Source organism: Ictalurus furcatus, chromosome 13 (genome assembly GCF_023375685.1).
Source record: "Ictalurus furcatus strain D&B chromosome 13, Billie_1.0, whole genome shotgun sequence".
Classification (NCBI taxonomy): Eukaryota; Metazoa; Chordata; class Actinopteri; order Siluriformes; family Ictaluridae; genus Ictalurus; species Ictalurus furcatus.
Window position 1 is genome coordinate 3,263,619 of NC_071267.1, and position 27,509 is coordinate 3,291,127.

The 27,509-nt window shown below is 39.1% G+C and overlaps 1 protein-coding gene across 7 annotated transcripts in view; it reads right to left on the bottom strand.

Moving 5' to 3' along the window:
- Positions 1 to 5,796: 5,796 nt before the first annotated feature.
- Positions 5,797 to 27,509, bottom strand: part of mapta (microtubule-associated protein tau a) — a 28,610-nt gene continuing 6,897 nt past the window's right edge. Inside the window, exons 2-19 of one of the 7 annotated variants that reach the window (XM_053639860.1) lie at positions 25,843 to 26,001; positions 23,234 to 23,320; positions 20,457 to 20,540; positions 20,016 to 20,093; positions 19,246 to 19,272; positions 16,538 to 16,572; positions 16,283 to 16,441; positions 15,811 to 15,874; positions 14,541 to 14,579; positions 13,891 to 14,153; positions 13,436 to 13,528; positions 13,124 to 13,216; positions 12,755 to 12,847; positions 11,774 to 11,866; positions 9,707 to 9,788; positions 9,425 to 9,531; positions 7,556 to 7,700; positions 5,797 to 6,214 (exon numbers count right to left, since the gene is read on the bottom strand). In XM_053639860.1, coding sequence (XP_053495835.1) covers positions 6,210 to 6,214; positions 7,556 to 7,700; positions 9,425 to 9,531; positions 9,707 to 9,788; positions 11,774 to 11,866; positions 12,755 to 12,847; positions 13,124 to 13,216; positions 13,436 to 13,528; positions 13,891 to 14,153; positions 14,541 to 14,579; positions 15,811 to 15,874; positions 16,283 to 16,441; positions 16,538 to 16,572; positions 19,246 to 19,272; positions 20,016 to 20,093; positions 20,457 to 20,540; positions 23,234 to 23,320; positions 25,843 to 25,984 — 1,689 coding nt within the window. In that variant the 5' untranslated portion in view covers positions 25,985 to 26,001 and the 3' untranslated portion in view covers positions 5,797 to 6,209. The other 6 variants (XM_053639861.1, XM_053639862.1, XM_053639863.1 and 3 more) reach the window with 6 other exon arrangements.

A 27,509-nucleotide genomic window follows, 5' to 3' on the forward strand; every position in this document is an offset into this window, starting at 1 on the left:
CTGACCCCAACTTCCTAACATGCTGGGGTATGTGAAGAAAAGAATTTCACTGTGTGTATGTATATGTGATCAATTAAGACTCATTATCATTATTTCAGAATCATAATTAGTGTAAAAATGCTTCCAAAATGAATAATGCGATTCAATGGCCCAAAAGATGTTTGAACTTATTTGCAAGGTCTATTACCAGTTTTGGTTCTAATTTCAATAATATTGTTGGTAAAGCCCAGAGTCCGAGTGCGTCTTGCAGAAGTATTGAGACCTCAGTATGTACTATAAATGACCATGGGTAAAACTGGAAGGGGGTTGGGACTGGATCTGCCTGGTGGTTAAAGAAGGCCCCAGTTTCCCCTTGTTTAATATCAACAAACTGCACATTTGGAATGAAAAAACAAACAAAACAGAAGCAATGCCTTGATATTATCAAGCTATTTCTAACTATGCTAGAGGTAACCAGTGCAGCACAGTGTACCTTCATCATACACTGACCTATGTAATTATTAGCAGCCTTCATAAACCTGAGCTTAAATGTTTGTATGAAATAAACATAGATGTTCTGGAGTTCTAAATCATCGGTCAGAGAATGAAAAAACAATGGCTTCTCTTGAAGAACAGTTCATGAGGGCTTCATTCATGGCAGTCTGCAGTGCAATGCTCAGATATTTTCAGAGGTATTTGGAAATCTCACTTATGAACTTTACAGCAACCTGCACGCCAGTGACATGACTGAACGTTCAAACGTGGACGGTGTTATTTACAAGCCTAACGGCATGGTTTAAAATTCAAACTTTCCCACGGAATGCTTACCCACGGTTCCTTTTTTTGCTTTCTTTTTTAAACAGTCGCATGTATTCCAGAGTGGATGTGTGCAATCAAATAAATGCATAATCCCCATTAAATTACTTTCATACAGTGTGTGCATGGAACAGGTATTTTTTTAAAACTTAAACAATACAATACAATACTATACAATTAGGAAATATTGACTGTGGTCTCTTTCAAATATGTTAGACAGAGACAATATCACAGAACACTAAAGTAAGCAATAGAACACTTGCTGGGGTGGTGTGATGCAACCCAACACGAAGCAGTTACCTCTACCACCCTTAAGATTAATATTTCCTACCGAATGTCTTAAGTATCCCACAGCAATTTGCCATTGATTACAATTTTAATTTACTAACGAATGACGTAACCATTTATAGTTATATTTAATGTTGTGGAATGTCCATGAGACAAGTTAGTTATCACTTATGTTATAGCAGCTATAAATTAATAATAAAAAATGAATAAATAAAAACCCACAGGTTCTCACATTACCAAGAAACTGGGAAGTGTCCTATTCATTCCTCTGTCCTGAATAATTTCCCATGATGTAAAGTGTACTGACTTTTATAAAGTTCTGACACTGACGTCTCCTTACGTATGTATCCTTATGGTTTTTCTTTGTTAACAACCCATTTTTTACTCCATTTCTTATTAATCTTAGATTATGCGGATTATGAGTTGTTGCAGCAGAAATGAGCACAGGTTTAATATAAACCTATGTGTTTTGAATTACAGACAGCGTTAATATGAAAGCTGCTGTTATTCAAGATTAATGAACACCTGCTGACCAATCAGATCTGAGAGTGCAACACTACTGTGGTATAACTGCATATTATCAGCGTGGTGATACTTAACAGCAATTCATTCTCCCATTGTGCCTTTATTGCAACATATAATATACGGCCATATACACATACAGTAAACATTTGGGGACATCTGACCATCACACCCATGTGTTTTTTGAACATCCCATTCCAGATTTAGTCCACCTTTACTGGGATAATAACCTCCATTCTTCTGGGAAGGCTTTCCAATAGATTTTTGAACATGGTTGTGGGGATTTGTGCTCATTTAGACAGGAGGAGGCCCGGGGTGCAGTCGCTGTTCCAGTTCATCCCAAAGGTGTCCAGTGGGGTTGAGGTCAGGGGTCTGTGCAGAACACTTGAATTCGTCCACTCCATCCGTGGAAAATTACACCAACCAGCCATAATATTAAAACCACTGGCAGGTGAATTAAATAACATTGATTATCTTGTCACAATGGCACCTGTCAAGGGGTGGGATATATTAGGCAGCAAGTAAACAGTCAGTTCTTGAACTTGATGTGTTGATATTAGGAATAATGGGCAAGCATAAGATTTACACCCTGTCCAGGGTGTACCCCGCCTTGTACCCCTTGCTCCCTGGGATAGGCCCCAGGTTTCCCCGCAACCCTGAAAAGGATAAAACGGTACAGAAGATGGATGGATGGATGGATGGGCAAGCATAAGGATCTGAGCAACTCTGACAAGAGCCAAATTGTGATGACTAGAACGGCAAAACGGCGGGTCTTGTTTGGTGTTCCCAGTATTCAGTGGTTTGTACTTACCAAAAGTGGTCCAAGGACGGACAACCGATGAACCGACGACAGGATCATGGGCACCCAAGGCGTGAAAACAGTGCATCGCAGCTTGCTGTGGATTGGGCAGACCAGACAGAGTGCCCATGCAAACCCCTGTCTACCACCAAAAGCGCCTACAATGGGCATGAACTAGAACAATAGTTCACCAATTTTGAGTAGTAAATGTAAGTTAACAAGGGCATGTAAAAACAAATTTGGAATGCAGGATTGCTTAGATTTTCACCCTGGAACAATACCGAATTAATGAACACAGCTGAAATATAGCTGCATGCTGCTCAGGCTGTCTCTTTTTTATGTCCAGTCAATTGCATTTGAAGAACAACAATTTCCTGTCGATGTTGGACTGCTCACCTCGAGTGTAATTTCACTTTATGATGATGAGTGACATTATATTTATTCTGTAGTTTCCATTTGGCAAAAAAAAAAACCCAGTTATAAACATACAGTGGTTGCATTATGACATTTTACATCATGTTACATTACATTAATTCACACGTTTTATTTAAAGCAACTTACATCCTGAGACAGGACGCAATCCAAGCCATTGACTTCTTTTCTTTGAGGAACTTTTCAATGCTGTTTCCAGTTCCAGTGGTCTCATAACCCAATAATCATGATGAGTAAAACTCTCACGGTTTTAAGTCCCTGTCATTGGCGATGTGCATTAAAGGTGTCCATTCTCAGATGTTTTGCAACATGATGTTTTGAAAGGCTATTCAAGGGTTCTTTGGATGATTAAGGGTACTAGCGTTGTACTTTCATCTTCTTCTGAAAGGAAACGCCGTTGTTGGCGATTCAACATAGAACCTTCAAGGTTTCCTCAGAGAGACTGGCCAAAGAACTGTTTAGGGTTCTAGATTTCACATCCCCCACCCCCACCCCCCACGAGCGCAGTTAATTGTCATTCTTTATTTTGACAACAGTCTGGGACTGTCTGGGACTATGTCTATCCTGTTTAAAGGATTTTTCTCAGTAATTAATAATATTGTGTCTGACTTAGACCGATATCACAGCACAGCAGAAAGTAGATATTTAATAATAGGATACCATTGATGGCATTTTCAAAGGAGCAACATTCAAAACAGACCCATCTCTCTAAGAGCAAATTTGGAGCCAAACCACGCCAGCAAAATAGCATAACAGAGCCACTGGTATTTCTTTTGATTTCTCAACAGTCTGTATGTTATGAACCAATGTAGTAATAAAGTCTGCACTCTTGAGTAATTTACCTTCTTGACATCAAACAAGGCCATTTTATAAGGAAAATCAGCCAAAAGAAAGGTTATTCTTTATAGCCTTTATTTCCAAATTCACATGTACATTAACAAGAATCAGTTATTATTAAAACACACAAGAACAATATTGACAATCACATTTATTTTTTCAAGCTAAAATGTACAAGCGCAGAATTAGGTGAATGGTGTCAATGACAGCAGGATGGCAAACCCACCAACTCAAGCTTACAGTGTGGAACAAGACCTTACGCTTAGAGTGGTGGCCTTCCCTCTTTACAAGGTCACATCTGGATCATGGTACCCTTCCCTTGACCCACTCTTGTACATGGAACACAACTTCTTTCACCCAAGGCAAAACTTCCATTAGCCCAAATACCACATACAGTATACAAACCCCATCCAATAACATTCAAAAACACATTGCCAATCCATATAAAACCAAAAAAAAACAGAAAGTTAGCATGCATGCACTATTGTGGTGCGAGCAACAACCGCTGAACTGCTCTGCTATTTTTTTTTTCAGCACTCATATTCCTTGGCAAATAGATGAATCATAAATGTTAATACACATACATTATCTAACTAACGCTATCTATACAGCTCCTCCTCCATCATAAAGAAAGGGGGCGGGGGTCATCTTTTGAATAGTATATTCCCTTCTACAACTATACGGCGCAGAAATAAAAGCACAATCCAGATTACAGAATATACAGTAAAAAAGAACAGTTTTCCAAACTGGAGGTGATGCAGTGGCATGCAAGGAGCATAGATAGACATTTTGAAGCTCGATGGGCGTGCTGTGACAACGCAGTCTAGGCTACTATGGGAGAATTTTAGCAGTGTCATTGGTTGAAAGCTTGATTTTGTAGAAATCAAATCAGTCTGTGCCCTAAAAAACCTGGAGTTTTTAGACTGGAGTTGTATAAAACGGGAGTGTACACAATGTGCCTTCCATGCAATTCAACTGGGGTTTGAAGGACAATACAAGAACACTATGTTGACAGTGATTGTGTAAAATATGATGACAGATCAGTGTTGAAATAAATGCTTTGCTGATAGTTCAATGACCAACTTTTCACAGTACGAGAGTGTGGGCATGAACAAAGCACAAAACTGGTACAAAACACGTTTGGGTTAAAGATACACCATCTGTATGTACTCCAATTTCATGAAGAGTTTGAACTTAAAATCATCCCTATGACTGAATTCTCACCAACGCACACAGTTCTAAATAACCAACAGCAGCTTATTCATTAATGTAATGATGAAACCTGGTTAAAAAAAAAAAAACATTCAAATTTTTTTTAAGTCAAATCCGTTACATATTGTGTTCAAAATGTTCAATATTCATTTCTTGTTCATACCTTATCTCTCGACATTGGGCGAAGGTGACAATTATTATTAATGTTAGCGTTCAGGAATATAAATGTGAGTGAATTATTATCACCAAAGCTACACTGCTGCAACCAGTGAAAAAGTTAAATAGGAGAGGCATCTACAATGCAGCACTGAAAAGAAAACAAAACCCAAACAAACTTAAGACTGCCAGCAGGCTCAAAACTTTTTTTTTTCCATATCAAATACATCTCATATCCACAGAATAATACTGTAAGAAAAGTGCCTGACAAACAACATTTCATTTACATGAAGCTCGCCAAATCTCACTCGATTTTCGGAAACATCTCACAAATCCTGTTGAGTTGTTTTTGATACGCCCCCCACCCGCCCCCCTAATGTTAGATGGAAGGTCGGCGAGATATGAAAAAACCTCTGACTTTTTCCTCAAAGTAAAGCACATTCCTACCTCTGTAGTACCCTGTTTAAATACATTACGATTTTAATTCGTACTTCATCTATCAATTTTACGAAGACCTTTTGCTCTTCGGGGAACCAATTTATGTGAGACCTTCCATATACAATTCTCAAACACCAAAGCGAGAGAAAGAGAAAAATTTACCTGGTCTTTCCATTCTTTTCAGACTGTCCAAATTGAATATTTTCCCAATTTTGTGAAGCTGGGACGAATCAAATAACACTTAAAACACGAGGTTTAGAAAATGGGACTGTTATGTCAAAGGAAAAGAATTAGATCATTAAACCTAAGAGGTACAGCTAAAGAGACACTTTTTTTTTTTTGCAGTCGTGGGCAGCTGATGCTCACGACATGGTAAGGCCTAATACAAATAATGTTGCAAAACTTCAACAGTGTTAGCGAGGGCTCCATGATATGGGATCCTCGTCAGCAATGGAATGGGGGAGATGAAGATTTTCATATGTCCGTAAGTGACTGTAACAAGTGGGTTTAGGACTGAGGAGAGGACGTGGAGAGAGATCACAAGCCCTGCTTGGCCAACGAGGCGCTCACCTCATCTGCGAGGGTGGAGAGCTGAGGTGGGTCAGCCATGTTGATGCTGCCAGAAGAGGAAACAGTGCTGAGCTGCTGGGGAGACTCTTCCAGAGAGATGATCTCAGCGCCATGGTCAGTCCGCGCCTTCGCCTGCTCGCGGAACAGCAGCTTATGTGTCTCAATCTGGGATGAGCAAAAATAAAAAAAAACACCTAATGTTCACTTGGTCTCATAAACTCAAGAGTTATGCACAGTTATGCGCTTCCTGCTGTTCTGTGTAGTGCGTGTACTGCAAAGTTACTGTCTTTATTGTATAAAGATTTGCTGCTCTCCTTATCTTACACTTTTCACCCTATCTGCACTTTACATACTCGTTTTTTTTTGTTTGTTTTTTTTAGGGCAGCACTCTTAGAAAAAGAGTTCTACGGTTTCACTCTGGGGAAACTTAAAGCGGACCAGCAGTTCATGCAAAAACCCTATAGATGTTAACCAGACAAACATCAGGAATAACCAGACAAGGATAACAATTACAGTTGCCCCCTTGTGGTCAAAATGTTCAGTACAAGAACAAATTACTTTTATTTCAACAATAATAAGTAATAATAACATAATAATAACAATAACAAGTAACTAAAAAAATGTATTTGTGGGTTGGTCACAAATTCATGGACTTGTTGTACTAATCTATTTACATGAATCAATTTAAAGCATAAAAGTGTATCATGACTTAAAATATAAAAATGTGTCAAAATCAACATTTGTATTAAATAGATCAAGTTCTTTTGATAGGAATCAATAAAGATACCGATATTTGTTTGTTGACAAATTCAGAGGAATAGCTGTTCTACTGACCTCCTGCTATCGTTAGCCCAAAAGTAAGTCTTATGTGTTAAGTAAGAATTAAAACATGGTGTTACGATTATCACACTCAAGTTGATTATTTCCCTATAACAGCTTTATTCTTCTTAAACCACAACAGTTTGCCAATACTACAATGAATTCGTTTTTTTTATTAACTGAAGAACAATACATCTTTCATTTTATTGATTTATAGTTATGTTCAAAGGTTTTTGAACCACCACAAAAACAAGAGAGTACCTGTTATCAATTACGTTATAAACGTGACGTCATCCCTTCACTAAGCTCTTTTTTCCCCTCTCACATGAAGTTAATAAGAAACAAAATGATTACTAGGAAACTGCAGAGCACAAAGTCCTCTGTCCTGAAGACTTTCCCATGTTCAGAAACTGTTACTGAGACTGGAGACTCTTCCAAAAATATCTCCTCACAGGAGATATTTTATCTGCCTTGCTAATAAATAATAATAATAAAAACCCTCAATATAAATGTACCTTATATACTATAGTTATAGTTGATTATTCAATACATATTACTCCAGCACAGAAGAAAATTTATGCTCCTCACACACCCATCACTTCTCTGTCCGAGAAGGCGCTTATGGTGCCACTCCATTAAACATTGATGTGGATGGATTTCATACACACTCCCTTCCTAGATACTTACTGGAGTCTTCAATCTTTATCTGGGGGTTGCTGAGGTGGATAGGATCTGGGGAGACACTGATGGATGATGGGGTGGTGGGGTCACTGGGGTCTGGGGAGAGAGAGCCCTCATTTTGGGGCATGCCTGCACCTCTCCCTTTCTCTCTCTACACACCCAGCCCATGGTGGCAAATGAATGGTGACATAAGCAACATATGGAACCAAAAACATAGAAAATTAAAATTAGATGGTTGCAACATAAACGGCACAGGGAATGCAAAATGAGAACAAATTTTTGGGTAGACTGAAAAATAAACAGAAACAGAAGAAAAAGAAACAGAAATGATAAGAAATGTTTCCAATAGAAATGGTTTGGAAGAAAAACGTGGCAGGAATTATACATTATATGGCCAAACGCTTGTGGAGACCTGGTAATCACACAGCTATGTCCGCCTTCCCGTAACTGTTGCCACAACGTTAGAAGCACACAATTGTATGGAATGTCTTTGTATGTTGTAGCTTCATAGTTCACTGGAGCTGGAAGGGCCCAAACCTGTTCCAGCATGACAGTGCACCTGTGCAGAAATTGCATGCAGACATTATTTGCCAAAGCTGGTGTGAAAAAACTCGAGTGATCTGCACAGAGCCCCGTCCTCATCCCCACCTCTGGGATGAACTGGAATACCAACTGCACTCCAGGTCTTCTCACCTACCACCAGTGCCTGACCTCACTAATGCTTTGTGGATGAAAGAGCACAAATCCCCACTTCCACGCTCCAAACTCTAGTGGAAAGCCTTCCCAGAAGAGTTGAGGTTATTATAACAGCAAAGGAGGGACTAAATCTGGAATGGTATGTTCAAGAAACACATATGGTCAGGTCTCCTTCAACCACACCCAAAAATATCTGGCAGAGAGGTGATAAAAAAGCTGTAAGAGATAATGGAAGGAAAGGAAGCACTAACTCATCTGTTAACTTGAATTGTCTTGGACATTACATCAATCACTAGCCTATCTTGACTTTCTACATGAAACTATTGAAATAATTTTGACTATAAAAGAAAACACATTAGATTTGGAAAAACTCATCAAATATCTCTGAGGCTGGATTCTGGTAAAAAGATGAAAAATGGCCTAAAATTGTGTTTTTCTACCTATAACGCTGACACCAACTTTTAGAAAATATAAATGTACAGTATTTCAACAATGACATGGAAATGTTATTTTTTCAGTAAGTCTTCCTACACATGTTAAAAACATTGCTAGCTAAGTGTGATTTCCTTATCCATCTATCCATTTTACATACCGCTTATCCTAAGCGGTAACCTGGAACCTATCCCCAGGAGCATGGGGCACAAAGCGGGGTACACCCTGGACAGTGTGCCAATCTATCGCAGGACACACACCCATTCATACATTACAGACAATTTGGATATGCCAATCAGCCTACCATGCATGTCTTTGGACTGGGGGAGGAAACCGGAGTACCTGGAGAAAACCCCCGCAGCACAGGGAGAACATGCAAACTCCGCACACACAGGGCCATAGCGGGAATCGAAATCCCAGCCCTGGAGGCGTGAGGTGAACGTGCTAACCACTAAGCCACCGTGCGCCCATGATTTCCTTAAGATGTTGTTAATAAGTTCAGTTTGTAATTAGACAACACTGATCAAATTGTCCATGATGCTCCTGCAGGACAGTGGAGTTGTAATGGAATCTGTAAATGTCAGGTGAACATTTTAGACTATGGGGCAATATGGCATTACACACACGTACACATTAATTTAACAACTCTTTCAGACATAAGGAGGGAATGCTGATGGAAGCACAAACCAATGTAAAATCAACCATCTACATGAATGGTTTCTAATGAAACCCTTTCTTTTTGCTTACCCTCTTCTGACCGCCTCCAGCCACATGCCCAATGTTGTCTAGAGAGCCGATCTTTGACTGCGCCTTGAATTCCAATTTCTCAGATCTGATCTCAATGTTTCCACCTCCTACAATAATAATAAAAAAAAATACACGATGCACTGTACAGAAATATTACTGTTTGTCAATTATTATAGTAATATAAATCTCAGCCACTTGATATTGCAACATACAATCAAGCACTCAATTGCAGTGTACCACTGTTATGAAGCATGAACACAAAGTACACGACAAAGCATCTACCTGGCTTGTAGCGGATATTGTCTTTTGAACCACATTTTGCCTGCACATTGCTCAAGTCTATCTTTTTGTGAACAATCTGGACCTATAAAACAAGAGAATATAAACAGTGGAGTTTTAAGGGAGTGGACAACAGATGGCGTGGTTAGCCCATACATTATGCAGTACACACTCAAAGACACGCAAAATGGCTCTGAGGACTTCTTAGATTAGATCTAACTTTCACAAAGCCAAATAATAATTAACTTGAATTTACAGATCTATAGATACATATCACCATAATACCATGCCAATATATTTATCTATCGCCTCTAAAAATATATATACATATACATATAGACAAATAAAATGGTTTGCAGTAATGCACAGTAGAATATATATACCGAATGTAAATAAATGCTAAATATTCATTTTCACTACACATTGCATGGAGCCACAACAGCAGCACAACACAACTGTGCGTGATCCCAAATTCCTAAAATAGACCTGATGACCTCACTGCCATGACAGCCCACAAAGGTCAGGGGATTTTCTGGATAAAAAGACTGCACTTGTCCTCATGATGAGGTCATCTTCTTTCTGTGGTAAACCGCTGGCTTCAAAGAGGCTCTTGACCCAGCTGTCCAGAGCAACACAAACCAGTCACTGTGTGGAGTTGAAGGACGGGGTCATTTAGCGTTCTTCAGCACCAGAAGAGAACTGCTGCACCTCAAAATTATCTCCAGCTTGGGCTTAATGGAATCATTCACACGATTCATATGGGAGTGCTGACATGAACACTGATACAATGATTAAAGACTTAAATAACGGCACATCCTGAAGTGTTTTATTCCTCTAATACCACAGCAATTTGCAAACAATTCCAATTTTTATTCATTAAAGAATGACTAGAATGTGTTCATGTTCTTTAAAAAAAAAAACAAAAAAAAAAACACAGCTTGTCATGTTAGACTGAAAAGTTTATTACTATAGAATACGGTATAATGTTTTTTAAATGAGCACATTTACATAAACCTTGAGAGCTGAAACTACCGTCAGAGCCGTTGTTATTGAAAATTAATCAACCTAATGACCAATCAGAAGCAAGCATTCAACAGCAGAGTAAATCATTTTCCTCCTAGTACAAATACCCTATAAAATATCCATCCATCCATTTCCATACCGCTTATCCTACACAGGGTCGCTTGGAGACTATCCCGGGGCACAACGTGAGAGACACCCTGTTAGGGGTGCCAACCCATCACAGCGCACAATCACACACACTATGGACACTATGGAAATTCCAATCCGCCTACAATGCATGTCCCCCACGAAGCACGGATAGAACATGCAAACAAGGCAGAGGTGGGCTTTGAACCCCTGACCCCTGAAAAAGAATATATAATTATAATTGTTTAAGCCATGGCCTTAGCTGAGAAAACCCATTTGACTCCTTCACTCCACCCAATCCACCTGCTCAGAAAGAAAAAAATAGAAACCGTAAGAATCCAGCAAACGGGCAGAGCTTTGTGTTCATAGGTGGAAATCAGGGGTACAGGCTTAAGGGGTAAAAATATCGTTCCAATGTTATTTAACTTCACAAAATTTAATTGCTAGAAACCTAATCTTCACTAACGTACATTTTGACTAACCTTGACTACTGCACCTTTAAAAGGAAAGGGACTCGAGCCAACAAATTAAGATCAAGAATTCGAATGTTTTCCAGACCTTGTGCTTCACAGCATACACACCCTCAGGACACCTCATGCATATGCATGGTGAAAGAAACACTATAGGCAACTGTAACATTAATGAACCTGTCCGGCAAGTACAAGTGTAACAGCACAATGTCACAGTGCCAACAGGACAGAGGGAGTTTGGAATTTCAGGTAGTACGTGATCAAGTCAACAGGCTAGCTCAGAGATCAACAAACTATTAACATTCCCTGGTGCCAAAAGGTCTCATGAGCAAATTTAAATGAAAATGATTAATGCCAACTGCAGTCAGACAGATCTAGTAACGATGGTTGAACCCACATAGAGAAGATATTCAAAGGCTGGAGATACTCCCCTCCTCCCTTGTTTACTCACTTTGCCACCTCCGGGTGTGTATTTCATATTGTCTTTGGAGCCACACCTAGCCTGCACATTACTTAAGTCCAACTTCTGATCTAGAATCTGAACCTGAAAGAATAAATAGGTTTGGGGAAGACAAGAAAATTCACCATGAGAACTGTCTGTGGAGAGCAGAGAAAAAGCCATGAGTGAAGCAAAAACAGTCAACTACAACCCATCATCATGACACACACACACACACACAAAGCTTAAGTTTCAAAGCCAACAGGTGCAATTTAGTTAGTGAGAGATCTGATGTCTTTATGATAGACAAATCTCTAACTAGCTATGTCAGAGAAAAGATATAAAATGTAGGAAAATCTAGATTCATCCCATAGTTACTCACATTTCCACCTCTGGGTACATGGCAGATATTGTCTTTGCGGCCGAACTTAGACTGAACATTGCTAACATCCCACTTGTGGGGCTTTGGCGGAGTTATCTTTTCTAGGCTGACAAAAAAGCAGCAAGGGCTGTACGTGAGGATCACAGAAAGGAAAGAGCACAGCAGAAAGGATACCACACGTACAGACCTCTCAGGAGAAGGAGGTTTAGTGTTCCCTAATTCTGGTCCAGCAGTCCCTTGGCACTGCATAATGTAATGCTTTAATTGTCCTGTATTATTCATTTTGTCATCATGAAACACTTAATTACCTAATTATGCAGCATGTAGGTTTTCCAGGACCAGGATTGGGATACAGTGATGTACACCAACAGGAATGGGTCAGTTAGTGTTGGTAGGATGAACCTGAGTCTCACTATTGTTTAGTTGATTAGTTGATTAATAAGATTACATTTAAGGAGATCTGGTTTGGAAGAGAAATTTTGTTTCCAGAAAAATACAAATTTTATGATGACATTTGAGGAGCAAGATAAGGAGGTAAGGTTAAGTAGAGATTTTTATGGCCATAACTGGAGGAAAAACTACAACTCAAGGTTCATTCCATTGTTACTCACTTTGCCCCCTCCAGGTACATGTTTCACATTGTCTTTGGAGCCGCACTTAGACTGAACATTAGTAAAGTCCAGCTTCTGATTAAGAATTTGGACCTGTGTAAGGTAAATGTAGGGGAAAATTCATTAGTACTAAAGGATCATCGTTGCCTTAGCTTGCCTTACTAGTTGTAATCTGACATGGGATTACAACTGCACATGAGTGCATTAAAAGTATAAAGTTGGTTCAACTGAGCCTCCATTGTGTAAAATGGTGTAACTGTTATTAAATTAGTTTGAAATTGTGGCTCTTTCACTTTTTGATATCTTAAAAATACTTGCACTTTAATGAAATGTAGAAAGTCATAGCATACGGTCTTCTGGTGCACATACCTTGCCTCCTCCAGGAATGTGCTTAATGTTGTCTTTAGAACCACATCGAGCTTGGACACTGCTGAAGTCCACCTTCTTATCAAGAATCTGGACCTGTATACAAGAGGCAGTACAAGGGCAAAAACTTAAAGGTCACTTAATAACAAACAAAAAGTTTCCTCCATGCTGTGAGAAATTTCCAGAATCTATTAGAATAAAAAGTAATATAGGCCACACGCCTATCCAATATTGGAATGGATGTGTAATGGGAGATTTTGGTGATGATAACTGGAGGAAGAACCAAAACTCAAGGTTCCTCCCATAGTTACTCACTTTGCCACCTCCGGGTACATGTTTCATATTGTCTTTGGAGCCACACTTAGACTGAACATTACTAAAGTCCAGCTTCTGATCAAGAATTTGGACCTGTAAAAAGGTAGAGTATTGGTAAAAGAGTGAAAAAATGCAAGGCAAATGGGATTTGTTGACTAACTGAGGAGTTTGGGAATAACTATATTAAGTGGAGGGTGTGTTGAGATGCAGAACATGTCTGTTGTTCTACTTAGGTTTTATATTTAAAAATTTTTTAAATCATTCAAATGACATGAAACCATAATTATCATTGTTAAATATCAGGGATGTAAATATGGGGAACGCCAAATGGTGAGTGTGCGAATGTGGATGTGAAGCATAATAGTGTAGTACTTTCTACCCATGCTTTTAGTAGGACCTGAACATCCTGACTGAACTTAAATTATAGAAGAAATGAAGGTAATAGTAGGAATTACCCGGCCTCCTCCAGGCTGGTGTTTCATGTTTTCGGTGGAGCCAACTTTGGGGCGCACGTTTTTCAGGTCGGGCAGGGGTGCAGCAGCCAGCGGGGCTGGAGAACGGTTCTTTAGAGAGCCAGGAGATTTGGGGGTGGAGCGGATCACTGCCACCTTCTTCGTCTCCTTTCCAACTGGGGTTTTACCACCTAGAGACTTGCTCGCAGGTGACTTAGGGGTGCCAGGACTACTTTGGCCACTTGCCTCAGGGGTCTTAGGAGAATCTAATAGGAGAGCACAATATAAACTGTAGATTTCAGATCGCCATTAAGGAGCTTCTCTAATACTCCTAATAATGTTTTTATTTCAAATATATTTCAAACTTCTTACATTTAATCATGGTAAGTAACACTAATAGTCTTATTACTGTTCTGAGAACCCTGCTCATCTTCATGGTGCACCAAATGCTGGGGATCAATACAGATTATTCTTATGACATAAAATTCTATTTAGACAATCTTACCTCTTCAACATTTAATGAATCACTATATCATAAAAATACTCAGCACTGATCCCCAGCATTTGGTGCACTCTGAAGACAAATGTTTTGAAGACGAAAGCAAACAAATACAATCTTCTCTTAAATGAGATGTATACTCAGAGAGCTTTACCTTTTCCATTTTTCACGGGTTTCTTTAGATCCACTTTCACTGTATTAAAATCACATGAAGAGACAAAAAGAAACAGCAGTGTGAGGCAGTGCTGCTTACTTAAGAGCAACATGGGTTCAAATGTTCATTGTTGATTTGAATTTATGGACATGCATTACCAGTTGAGATTTTGACTATGCATGATGTGACATTTTAAATGGTATTAGCTTCCATGGACAAAGGCTGTTAAGAGTACATTAAATCTGCACACATCTATTGCATGCCCTGTCACTTTTAATGACCTCATTATCAGATCTGAGAATCAATCAATCAACCAGTCAATTGTTGTTTAAATTAAATATTATATTATAGATTTTGTTATTAGTTTTGAACCACTCTAGTGTAGCTTTGGCATTATGGTTAGGGGCATTGTCCTTTGGAAATTTGGCGTCCCTCTCATTCTCAAGTCTCTTCTAGACTGTAAAAGATTTTCTGCTAGGGTTGCCATGTGTTTTCCGCCAAACCTAGCCATTTTTGTTCCATATGTTGCCATTTGGTAAGCTCCAAATGAGATTTCAGATGTTTTTGTTTTTTCCAATAATCTTTTTCAAGAATTTGTTTTAAATTTTCCATAATTCCCTGCGTTGGGAAGTTTCCAGGTTGCCCTGTGAACAGCATCTCCCATCTGAGCTGTGGATCTCTCCAGCTCCTTCAGAGTTAACCTTGGCTCCTGGTTGCTTCTTTGACTAATGCCCTCCTTACCTGGCACTGACTCTGGGTGGACAGCCTCCTCTAGACATTCTCTAGAGTCATGTTTGTGCCACATTCTCTCCATTTATAAAATGATAGATTTAATGGTCAAAGTCTGAGATATTTTTTATAGCCAAACCCTGATTGATAATTTTCCAGAACTTTCTCCCAGACTTTTTTTGATAGCTTGTTGGTCTTCATGATGATTTATGACGATGATTGTTGAGGAATGTTCTCTAACAAACTCTGGGGCCTTCTAGAAACAGGTGTATTTACATTGAGAAACATGACACTTTAATTGCACAGAGGTGGACTACATTCAACTAATTATGTGGTGTCTAATGGCAACTGGCTGCACCAGATTTCATTTAGAGATTTACTAGCAACAGCAACTTTGACATTTTTATCTGCAAATAATTCCCTACTAATTTCCAAGTCTGAGAAGTTGAATAGTAAATCTCAAAGTAGAACCTCCAAGCTGTAAAAATTCTGAAATTACATAAACACACTGTCAGTCTCTACAGGTCAGTGAGTCACTCACCTGTCTGGGGAGGGGTCATCGCTGGGATCTTTGTTCCAGCAGCGTAAGGCCTGCTTCCTGGAGCCTGGCATCCAAAAGAAAGTGCAGTAGATTAGCACTTCTGAGGAAGGTGTATCATTTTCGCCCTTGCTTCAGAAGATAATTTTACATTGAATCTGTACATTTGGACCTTCTAAGAACAGCTCTGTAACCATAAATACTGTGCTGTGCTCATCCATTTATCTTCATGCACATAATTATAAATGGTATCCGTTGTCAGTAAATAAGCAGTTATATTAGGACAAAATCACTTTTAAAATGTAGCTCACACCTTCCATACACAAATATGTCAGTAAATGATTTAATTGTGGAGGAGGGGCAGTCTACTGTTAGTAAAAAACGGAAGAAAAGCATTTCAACATTGGCGTAGAAGTGTAGATTAAGCCATTTTCAGCAGAAGCAAGGGAGAGGTTTGCTCAGCGACTATACTTACCCATGGCCCAATCCTTGTTGGTAAAGCACTTGTAGGTGCTGAGGGAGAGCTAGAGGGCGCTGAGGATTTTTTCACAATGTTGGAGGGTGATTTTATGGAGGATACTATAGCTTTGGCAGGAAGTGCTTTGAGTGTCTTTGTGTCAAAAGATGAAAATAACTGAATCCAAAGAAGATAGCGAACAAAAAAGAGGAAAGATGAGGAGTGGAGGGATTCTATAAGCAAACAATGGAAGAAAACAAAATGATTTCTTACCCGTTTCTCAGTGTCATTGTCAGTCTTGGCTTGAGCTGCCAGAGAGAAAGATTTGGGTCAAAACAATTTGTTAAAACTTTTTTCCTCAGATTGGCCCTATTATACCAGAATAGACACATGTACCACAGGGAACTGCCATGCTTTCAGAGTTCTTGGAGAAATTGATTTTCCTGTATTTTATATACTGTGTAGAAAAGTGCATGTGGGAAAGGATGTTAACAGTTCTGTCCTTTTAATAACACTGACGTAGCGATGAACACAAACAAATTCATGCAGCTGTGGCATGCTAAATGGGAGTTGTGGAAATGTGGCTAGCAAACGCGGCCTTCATCAATCAGCACAAAAACAGGCCATATTACTGTCGACCAACATCAAAGCACGGCAGGGTGACAGCAATTATATGAAAGTAAAGCTTAAAAAAAATGAACATTTGTGGGACAGGCGATTTCCATTTCTCAATGCTGCGATTATTTGCTGGACATTCTTTATAGCAAAGGACAATGCGGCACAGCTTAAAATAGCTCTGAAAAGCAAAGGTAGAAGGAAATAAAACAAGATAGACTGGGTTGGGATTTGGGTTAATAAGACATCACAGACCTTTGAACTGAGATACGGGTACACGAGATTTTCTAGTTGGTGAGCCATAGGAAGTGACTGGAGAACTGGTTGAGTCCTCCAAAGGAGGAATGACTTCTTTTCCTTCAGTCGCTAGGCTTCCAGGGTAATGTGCCTGGTCATCATCTAAATCACTATGATTACCTTTGTGCGGTACCAAGTAAGAGTCTCTCACTGACACTGAATTCAGACTCTGTGCGTGTCCTTGTGGTAGTAGCGTAGCACTGACAAAGTCCTGCTTCAGTGTAGTACTTCCTTGGTTATATTCACAGCTTGGATCCACTGATAAAATGCCATTGGAACAATAAAAGTTGCCCATACTGGGTATATCTTTATCTTCAAATTGCATCATTTCCTGTTGATCCGTCACAGTTCGTTGCCCATCGTCTTGACGTCTCTCAGTAGAGTCAGTGAAGGGTCCTTGTTGGAGAAATTCTTCTGAAACAGAGCCTCCATCACATTCTTTGATCTTGTCCCCAACAGCTGTGAGATCCTCCAGGGCTTCACTGCGGATTAAGAAGGAGACAGGAAGGTCGTTCTCCAGGGACAGGCTTCTGGTGCGATCAGGACTGACTGGATGGTGGTGCAGATGCTTAGATGGGCCATTCCAGCTGGTCATCAGAAAGTGTTCTCCTTCTTCTTCTTCTTCTTCTTCTTCTGGTATACTTTGGTCTATAAACCCTCGACCCAGCTCTTGCCAATCTTCATCATAACCCCTTGAAGGGAAGTCGGCTGCTACATCTGGAAATATTGTCGCACGTGCTTTCAGAGTCCATGGCATAGAATCTTTTGGATTTCATGACCTAATGGAACCCTTTTACTGCTCAGGCATCATAAAAACAAGGACACAACTAATCATATTTGATTAGTAATGTCCAACCAATCAATGCCACTTTTCCACAAGAAGAGAGGGCTGATTTAATATGAACAGAACTCAGACAGAGAAAGATAAATAAAAAAATAAATCAATAGTATGATAAAATTATTATTTTGCTAGCCCTCTTAACCATATGAATATGAACACAGATAAGAGGTGAAAGGTGCATATAAAGGGCATTCTGTGAACAGTTTGGTTTCTGCGCTATATGTTAAAGACAACTAGTCTATATATTACACAGTACAAACAAAAAGCCACAAAAATTAATGTGGCATGGGGTGATGTACATTCATGGGAAAAAGAATGTACACCCTCCTTTAATTCCATGTTGTCAGTTATCAGGGCCTACATAACAATTGTGTGGTTCTCATCAACTTCTCTAAGCAAACAAATAACCTCAGGTGACAACAACAACAACAACAACAACAGATTTCAACATAGTAGTAATTTTTTCCCCCCAAAGAGTAAGCCAATATTTATAAACCAGGTTGGGAAAAATAAGTACACCCTATAATTAAGTAATATATAGAACTAACTTTAGCAACACTATAGGTATTGGAATGATCATGTCAGAATCCAGACCCCATTGAGATACTGTGGCAGGATCTCAAGAGAGCTGTGCACAAACAAAATGATGTGAGAGACTAATCACCTACAGAAAACGTTTACTTCACATTATTGTTGCTAAAGGTGGTTCTATAGGTCACTGGATTATTGGGTGTACATATTTCTTCCCACCTGGTTTCTGAATGTTGGTTAACTTTTTGGGAAAATATGACTACATATTGAAATCTAAGGTTATTTGTTTGTTTATAGAAGTTGGCGAGAATGAAACAACCAAAACCAAACATAGAATTGAAGGAGGGTATACATTCTTTTTCCAGTGATTGCACAAGTACTATTAAATAGTGAATATATGGGATGCTCCTATCCAGGACTGAGTATCAGCATTTGGCCAATATTGTCCTGAAGGTCTGGATCAGTATTTAAGAAGATTTGCCATATTTTCTCATGGTTTCAGTAGTTCAGACCACAATACAGATGGTGCATGTGAACATATAACAATAGTTCAGCACCATCGTTTGAATAGCTTTGCAATAGGAGCTTACGGTATCGCAGAATATTCTGGGATCTAAAATGGGGATAAGTGCATCCCTATTACTAGATTCTGAAAAATAAATGTGATTTAATAAAAGAGACAAAACATTAACAGTACCTGTTGGAGATGTACCTGTGGGTCCTCCTGCTTGTTCATAAATGGGATGTATCCATAAGGGGGGAAAAAAAAACATTCAGGTTTTAGAGAACTGTAATTTAAAACCATTTTCACATGAATCCACAGCAGCAACAAAAGGAAAGCTGGGAAGGTAGCTGCAATAAATTGCCATTGTTTGAATGCTGACAGGCAATGCATTTAAAAGCTTACACAGAATTATCTAATTACTGACAATACACCAACATAATAAAACAAATGCTTTGTTGTTGGAAGTGTAAAGCAAACTGTTTACTGTATTGGGGTGAAGCATAAGAGAAAGTAGTTCAGTGAAGCAGGAAAGAAAGTTTTTCTAACAAGCTGTCATTACACGCCAAGCAGCTGTTGCTTGAGTGCCTTTGGCACTTTATTCAACATCACACCCATGTCACTGCAGCCATTAGAGCAAGGCTTGCAGTGGTAAATGAATGAGAAAATCCACTACATTATCTCCTGACTGAAAGAGTGTAAAAGGTTGATACCATGATAGCCATGATATTAAAACACACCAGGTTAGCTCTTCAGTAGGGAAATGGCTCTGGTTTGCAAGGAACATTCACTTACAAAGGGAAAAGAAATGCTTAAAAAGTAAGCAGATAGCTGCTGTAAACGCAACACAAAGGCAAAAAATTGTGGAGGTTAGTAATTGGTCCAAGGCGAAACCATAGCATTCCAGCAAAAAAGCAAAGCACATCGATCATGAAAGGCAGCAATCAGTGGTTGGTGGCGCCTACCACTCTGCCCATTTGAATCAGCAGGAGCAGATACTGGCTGAGCTTCTCCATGTGTTTCTGCAGAATCCACCAACCCCTCTATTAGACAACAATAGAGACCCTTTAATTAGTCAGGACCAACTATAGCTGCAGGTTAACTCTTTCAGGGCAAAAAGTAAAATGAGTCAAGAGACTTGCTTATATGTGCTTTTTGATTTATATCTTCAGGGTGAATATATATATATATATATATATATATATATATATATATATATATATATATATATATATATAAATTTACAATTATGTAAAAAAAATCAATTCTGTGAAATAAGCTGTAAAACTTATGTCTGTTATTTCAGCATAGTTTTGAAGATGGTGATTATGTGAGTGCTTCTAAGCACTGAAGGGCAAATTTAAGAATTAAAAACAAAATAAGATGTTGTTTGTTTGTTTATTTACCACATTGCTCCTCCTTAATAAGGGAGGTGGTCTCATCCTGAGGAAACTCATGTGCTAAAGCTGACTCTTCATCGACCTGTTCCTCTGTAAAGCACCAAAATACAAGAAGACTTTAAAGGCTTTAAATATTCCGTAGATGATTTTGAGGCTATAGGCTCTGACACTTCAATTTCAGTGACTAATATAGAAACATGAGATTTGAGGCTGTTTGTTTAAAGAGAGCTTAGACAAAATTCATAGGGGATTATTTAGCAGTTGTGCAGGATTGCATAAGAATGAAGTCATAAGTAAAGCACTGACTGCTCAAAATGCTCCTCACCCCAAACAATACCATTCATAGCTTCATAAAAATGTCATCTCAGAGAGTTTTTCTTGCCATTGTCACCTCTGGTTTGCTCATTATGAATCAAAACCTACGTATAGATTTCTGTAATGCTGCTTTGAGATATTCAGTGCGTTTACATGGACAACAATAATCCACTATTAACCCGATTAAGACAATACTCTGAATAAGAAACTACCATGTAAACAGCAGTTTTTAATTAAGTTTACGAAGTAAACATAAATCGAATTAAGACTTGTTGAGTACTCCTGTTTTAGTCGCACTATCGATGTGTATTACAGACATGTAAACACCTTAATCAATCTATAAACGTCGTGTGGGAGTTTTCACCGCATTTTGCGACAGGATACAATCACACACGGCAATGCTCAACCGTATTACGGCAAAAAAGAGAGCACGGCTGCATCCCAAACTGTGTACTTGCCTACTATAGGCCTATAGTAGGAGAAATACATGTATCTCGGCTACTATATAGTAGGTAAGTATGTGGTTTGGGACGCAGCCCACGGCTACAAGCAGTCGTCTATTTGCACGTACAGCATGATAAATAATTAACCGCACTAGAAGCGTTCGTAAAAAAGTTCAATAAAAACACCCAAAACTGTATACGGTACCATAACGAAGATGAACTGTATGTTGATACGTGAAATTCTGGAGGGACGTCAGATGGCGTGGCCCGGTGACGTAATGACATGTGATGTTAATCGAACTATGTTCTATAACATGTAAAACGGGTACATGAAAGGAGTATTCTAAAAGCGACTCATGTAAACACCTTAATCACAATATTGTCTTACTCAGAGTAAGGTCAATAATTAGATTACTGCTGTCCATGTAAAGGTAGTCAGTGTCTATTTATAAAGCCCCTATATACTCATTCACTTTCAATAACTACTTTATCCTGATCAGGGTCACTGGAGCCTATCATGAGAACACTGGGCAAAAGGTGGGAAAACTGGAGAACTCAGAATAAACCCACACAGAAATGGGAAGAACCTGGATGGAAACTCCATACAAATAGTCACCTGAGCTCAAGGTTGAACCTGGGACCCTGGAGCTGTGAAGGAGCAGCACTACTTGCTGCACCACCCTGCCACTCTAGCACTATGCAGGTAAAATTACATTTCGTTGAAATGATGATGGCTTTTGGGAACTCTGACATATTTGAAATTGTGGAACTGTACTCGTTTCAATACAGTTGCCAAGGCTATACAGTATCTGATGTTAAGCTAAGTAAAGATAGTACATTACAAATATTGTTTTGAGTCTGGTGAGCCTATTCCACATATTGTGATTACAATCAATGAAAAACGACAATCTTAAACATTTACAGTAAGACATTAGTCACAGTCAGTTTCATTACATTATATTAATTATTCAAATCAATTATAAAATTACTTTTCTGTAAATGTATGTTCATTTCAGTAGTCATTATATATTTTAAATGGCAATCTACAACCTACAGCATAACTGGTTCAAGCATGGTTGACGCTAAGTCTAAGGCTAAGGCCTCTGCTTATAATCCAACAGATTTCATGTCTGAATGTGTTAATTCAACCCGATTTTTAACCACAGATATCTGATCGTAACCACTCATTTCTTTGTTCTAAATCACTTCGAATTTAGTACATTATTGTGGGTATCTATGGAAACATGTAGGACCACGTTTCTTTGCTGGAGACCAAGCTTGGAGTTGAAATAAATGCCGAACCAATTCACATGCAAATTCATGTCAGCCAAAGTCTTATCTCAAAAGGCTTATTCATGAACTAACTCACAGTGCTCATACTACCACAAAAACAACAAATTTTAAACCTTTAATCAATTGTGTTATACTGATCAAGAAAATAAACCCTCTTGCCACAAAAATAACTAATCATTAGCTTACGATTTATCAGTTAAGATAAAAAAAAGAGACAATTTATCCTAGTTAAAAACCATAATCCACCACAAGAAAGCTATCTAGGTTGTTTACAACACTAAAAAAAGTTCAGAGGAAAACAACAGAGGAAAGTAACAGAAATCTCAGGGCTTCAAGCAAATTGCAGTGTTCAGCATGACACACACGCCTTCCTTATCAGCGGGAGCCATCTTAGTTTCACTCGTAAGCTTTATTATTGGGAAGAATAAAGCAATGCTAGAACTTGAGATGCAACTAACAATGAAAAAAAGTATGTTGACCGCTTTGTGTTTCACATAACCAACAACTCAAACCAAACTTTCAAAATGTCGAGGGTTTAAGGTGGGATGCCAACTATGTCAAGTAAATACTCAGTTAAAATTAGAAGGCTTAAAAACAGGCAAGTAAACAAATAAGATGCAGAAACTGAACAAACAGTGAGGTCATTAAGTCATTCTAACTGCATGCCAAACCTAACTATTTTAGCCTTTCATAACGTTCATAATGGGTTCATGCCATGCTACGACTCCTCACCAAAGGGGGCGCTCTCTACTTTAGAGACCTCAGTCTCTGATATTAGCTTATCTTCTGTCAGTTTGACTGAAGCTTCCTGGGACACCTCTGTAAGAAAAGACTTCACGGTTACTTTCACACATCAGGGAGGGTTCGTATGAAGTGCTCAAATACTGACAGTTTTTTCAAGGGTTTCTCCTAAATATGTTATCAATCTTACCTCAATAATATAGTGACAGACTGTTCTAAGTATTCTGCATCATGTCTACCACATGGCTCTTTTTTTTAGAAATCAACCCCACTCTAATTCTACACTCTAACACATACTCACTTTCTTTTGTGAAGCTGACACATGTACCATGTAACTGCAGCGCAGACTCTGAACAGTTTTTCCACCGTGTGTACATCATGTGGTGGAAGGTAAAAGGGGAGCTAGGCTACGCACTACCGTGTGCAGGGGTCATGAAGGTGGTGAAGAGAGAACATTATGGCAGCGCATACAGCATTTGAATGTGTGCAACACAAGGGAGGCTATTGTTCATAGGGTTGGCACACTTGCAAAAGGCTGTCAGTCAGTACCATGACTGCATCACTCTGTTTGTCTTTCCACATGTTATTTTATGCTGGCAGTGTCAACAGTCAACAGTTATGTTTTGAAATGATCAGGGCTACTTTAAATAGCTCAGCTGGCTATAGCCTTCACTGATCACATTACAATGTTTGCTAGTAATTCTGTGGCCATTTTGGATCTTAGCACTGAATAAATGATTAGAAGCTAGCAGCAGTAGAGTTTAAGTTACACCACGTTTACACTCAAGTCATAATCCATTACAGCTGATAACTTCAGTTACAAGAGATACAAGTTGCTTAAATTTAAATTTAAAACTTGAACGATGCTCATACTCAACTTCCTTTTAACGCGCTTTTGGTAAATGGTCTGCACTTATATAGCTTTTCTTTTTTTTTTTTTAACCTTAGCAGTTCTACAAAGTGTTTTACAGTGTTTCTCATTCACCATTCACACACACACTCACACACCAATGGCTACAGAGCTGTTATGCAAGGTGCTAGCTTGCCATTGGGAGTAACTTGGGGTTCAGAACCCAAGGACACTTCGGCATGTGGAGACATGTGGGCCGGGAATCAAACCATCACCTACCACCTGAGCCACAGCCGCCCCACAGCACTGCTTGACTTTATGGTACACAGTTACAGAAGACAAAGTGAATTATACTATAATTGTACTATCCGTTGTCACCCAGATGAGGATGGGTTCTCTTCTTAGTCTCGTTTCCCTCAAGGTTTCTTCCTCTTGTTGCCTTCGGGAGCTTTACCTTTCTCATACGGGATGAATTTAAGTTTGAATTTTATATCCAGACTTTCTGTAAAGTTGCTTTGGATTGAAGTTGTTATGGGAAAATACCCACTACACAAGATTCATGTTCATATCTCTTAGTGATTGAATAAACAACCAATATGAACTAGTAATAGTAGAGCCAATCTTGCTGGAATGTTTAAAAGTCTGATAGCCTCATTCACATTTTTGCATGTTTTAACTGGACTGAGAACCAGCCATGCTACTGTCTGTTTAAAAAAAAAAGTTAAATGATCTATTTCCAAAAAGCCAGTACACACACACACACACACACACAAACATCTGTTTATAGCAGGGCTGAATCAGTACCACATACTACACTAGTACAGAGTTCTAAGAGGAGGCTGACCCACATGCCAGGATTACAGAACAGAGGATCCAGCTGCAAAGCCTAGATTGAGGGCCCTGTTAAGCATGGCCTTGTTGTCTTTGTGTAAAGAGATTAATACAAAAGACTACATCAGAAAGCCACTGCCACACCAGCTGCACCACAAAGCAAATATAAGAATTAATAGATAACCCTATGAAAGGTCTGGACATTATGATTCCAAATATATAAAACCAAAAGAAAATCAAGAAATATAGACGTTATAATCAGAACTGTACTTTGATGCCACGTCAAATGTATTCACATGCATTTTGGCAGGTTTATAATGAAAAATTTCATGTAGCAATAGGATTTAGCATTTATGCTGATTAGGAATAATATAGCATACCTGCCAAGTTCATTAATGAAGCCTAATTGTTTTATTCAACACTTTTTAACTGTGAGTAGCATATCACATTATTTTTCACACATGACCCAAGATAGGATTTCATCGCTCATGACAATGGCACTATTATCCCATGCAGGCACAATGAACTCTGTTTAGGAATAGACTTGAATGTCAGATTTGATTCATCTGCTATTTTAGCAGCTTGCTCATGGCAATGTCCCCTTCAGAGACAATTACATTTGTCCTTTCCCTTTATTTAGCGTGCAGTGCGAACAGCACAGACGTACAGTAAGGTCCAAAATGTCATGACGATGAAGATTTCTCAGACATCTATATTACGGATTTGGTTTTAAATATGGTTTTGTTGAATTATAAATATTAACTGAATATATTTAAAATTTTAATAAGGCGTTTGGACTTTATCCATTCTCTCGTTAGGATCCTAACACAAGGAACAGTCAGCAGCCCCTCAATGAGTTATACGAAATAAACTGCATAGTTTTGGTCAGCTTGGAAAAACTTCCCAGTAGCCACCTCACCTTTCATTGGACTGATGCCATTCTCCAACTGCTCCCCATGGTGACGGTCATTGATGGTCATGCCAGCGAAGGAGTTCGCCATGGCATCGGCCGAGTTGCAGTGGTTAGAGTGGCTGTTGAACGAATCGTGCTGCTGGTCCATGGCAAATAAGGATCAGTCTGAAAGAGTACAGAGGAAATGGTGAAGGGAGGCTACACAGAGATCCAGGAATAAAAAGAGAGGGGTGGGGGGTAGACAGAGAGAAAAGAGGAAGAATTTATTAGCATTTGGCTTGGAGAAGACACACTTCCCAAGCACAACAGTCAAATTCCAGATAGATATAACCTGAGGACAGGCAGAAAATCCATAGAAGTCTAAGTTTCTGTACATTGATGAGCCATGAGCTCCGTAGCTCTCAAAGTGTTGGGCTTGTATCAATAGAAATCATTCAAAAAGATTGCCATCATCTGCTGGAATCATGGGCTCAATGTAAACAGACCCAGGACCTGTACAAACTATTTATATGTACCAACATGTAGGTCCAGCATAGGGTTTCAGACACACTCACAAAAATAGTGCAGTCAAGCAGACGTCAGTGGCCTCTCTTACACCAAGAGCCAACACTTCCTCTTAACTGCGACTGCTTACCTCATTGTAAAAGCAAATACACACACACAAACAGGTCAATCCACTCATAACTGCATGTTATTAGTGAAATGAGTGAGCCCTGTTCAACTGAGCACATTGCAGCATTCGTCTTGTTTAGGCCACGTCAAGAACGATCAGGTATCCACAAAGATTTGATTCGAATATGCTGAACAAAATGTCAATGGAGTTCCGGTTATATTCACGGTTTATAGTAAGCATCAAAAAGGAAATGTCAAATGACTTAACCTTCGAAGAGCTCCTCTAGATTAGCTACTTAAAGCTTCTGTACACCTAGAAGTGTCCAACCAAGTGTGGACTACATAATACCACGCAGAATAAGTAGACAATATTACGCTAGAAACTGGTATTCCTACTCATAAATACATAAGCCCTTTCTTATGTTCCTCCACATTTTTATTACTGCATGTGATAATTACATGGCTCACATGTTTAAATGTAGGGGTGAGAAGGTCTTGTATAAGCCGGCAGCCTATGATTGGACGAGATTTGGAAATACAAAATGATTATACATCCTGCTTAATGCTTTTTTTTTTTACTGTTCCTCCTTCCTTACGTTCTTTGACACGTCAGCCACAGGCACACAAATATGATATGGACAGCCCGGTCCTCTAGACAGACTCTCACATGTACATCCATTTGCCCTCTGAGCTCAGTGTGTCTCTCCTTATATATTCAAGTCCAAGTCTAGACATGCAATCAGAAATGTGGAGATAGCGGCAGTTCCTTCGTGCATTAGGAAGAATGTTACCCTCAGGTCATGTGCTTAAACGTGCTGTTTGAGGGGAAAGTGGAAAGCCCTTGATTAAGCCCTGAACCCTGCTACAGAGCTTAACTCTTTCCTTAACCTTACTTTCTGGACAGATGTCCATCTAGACTAGCAAGGACACCTGTCTCTACACGGTGCCAGATTAGGACTGCCTTGGGAAGCAGACATACTGTTTGACCAAGCTCCCTTGGGAGATGTGGAATCATTCAAACTGAAGGAATATTTTGTCATCAATGTATGAAGAAACAGCCT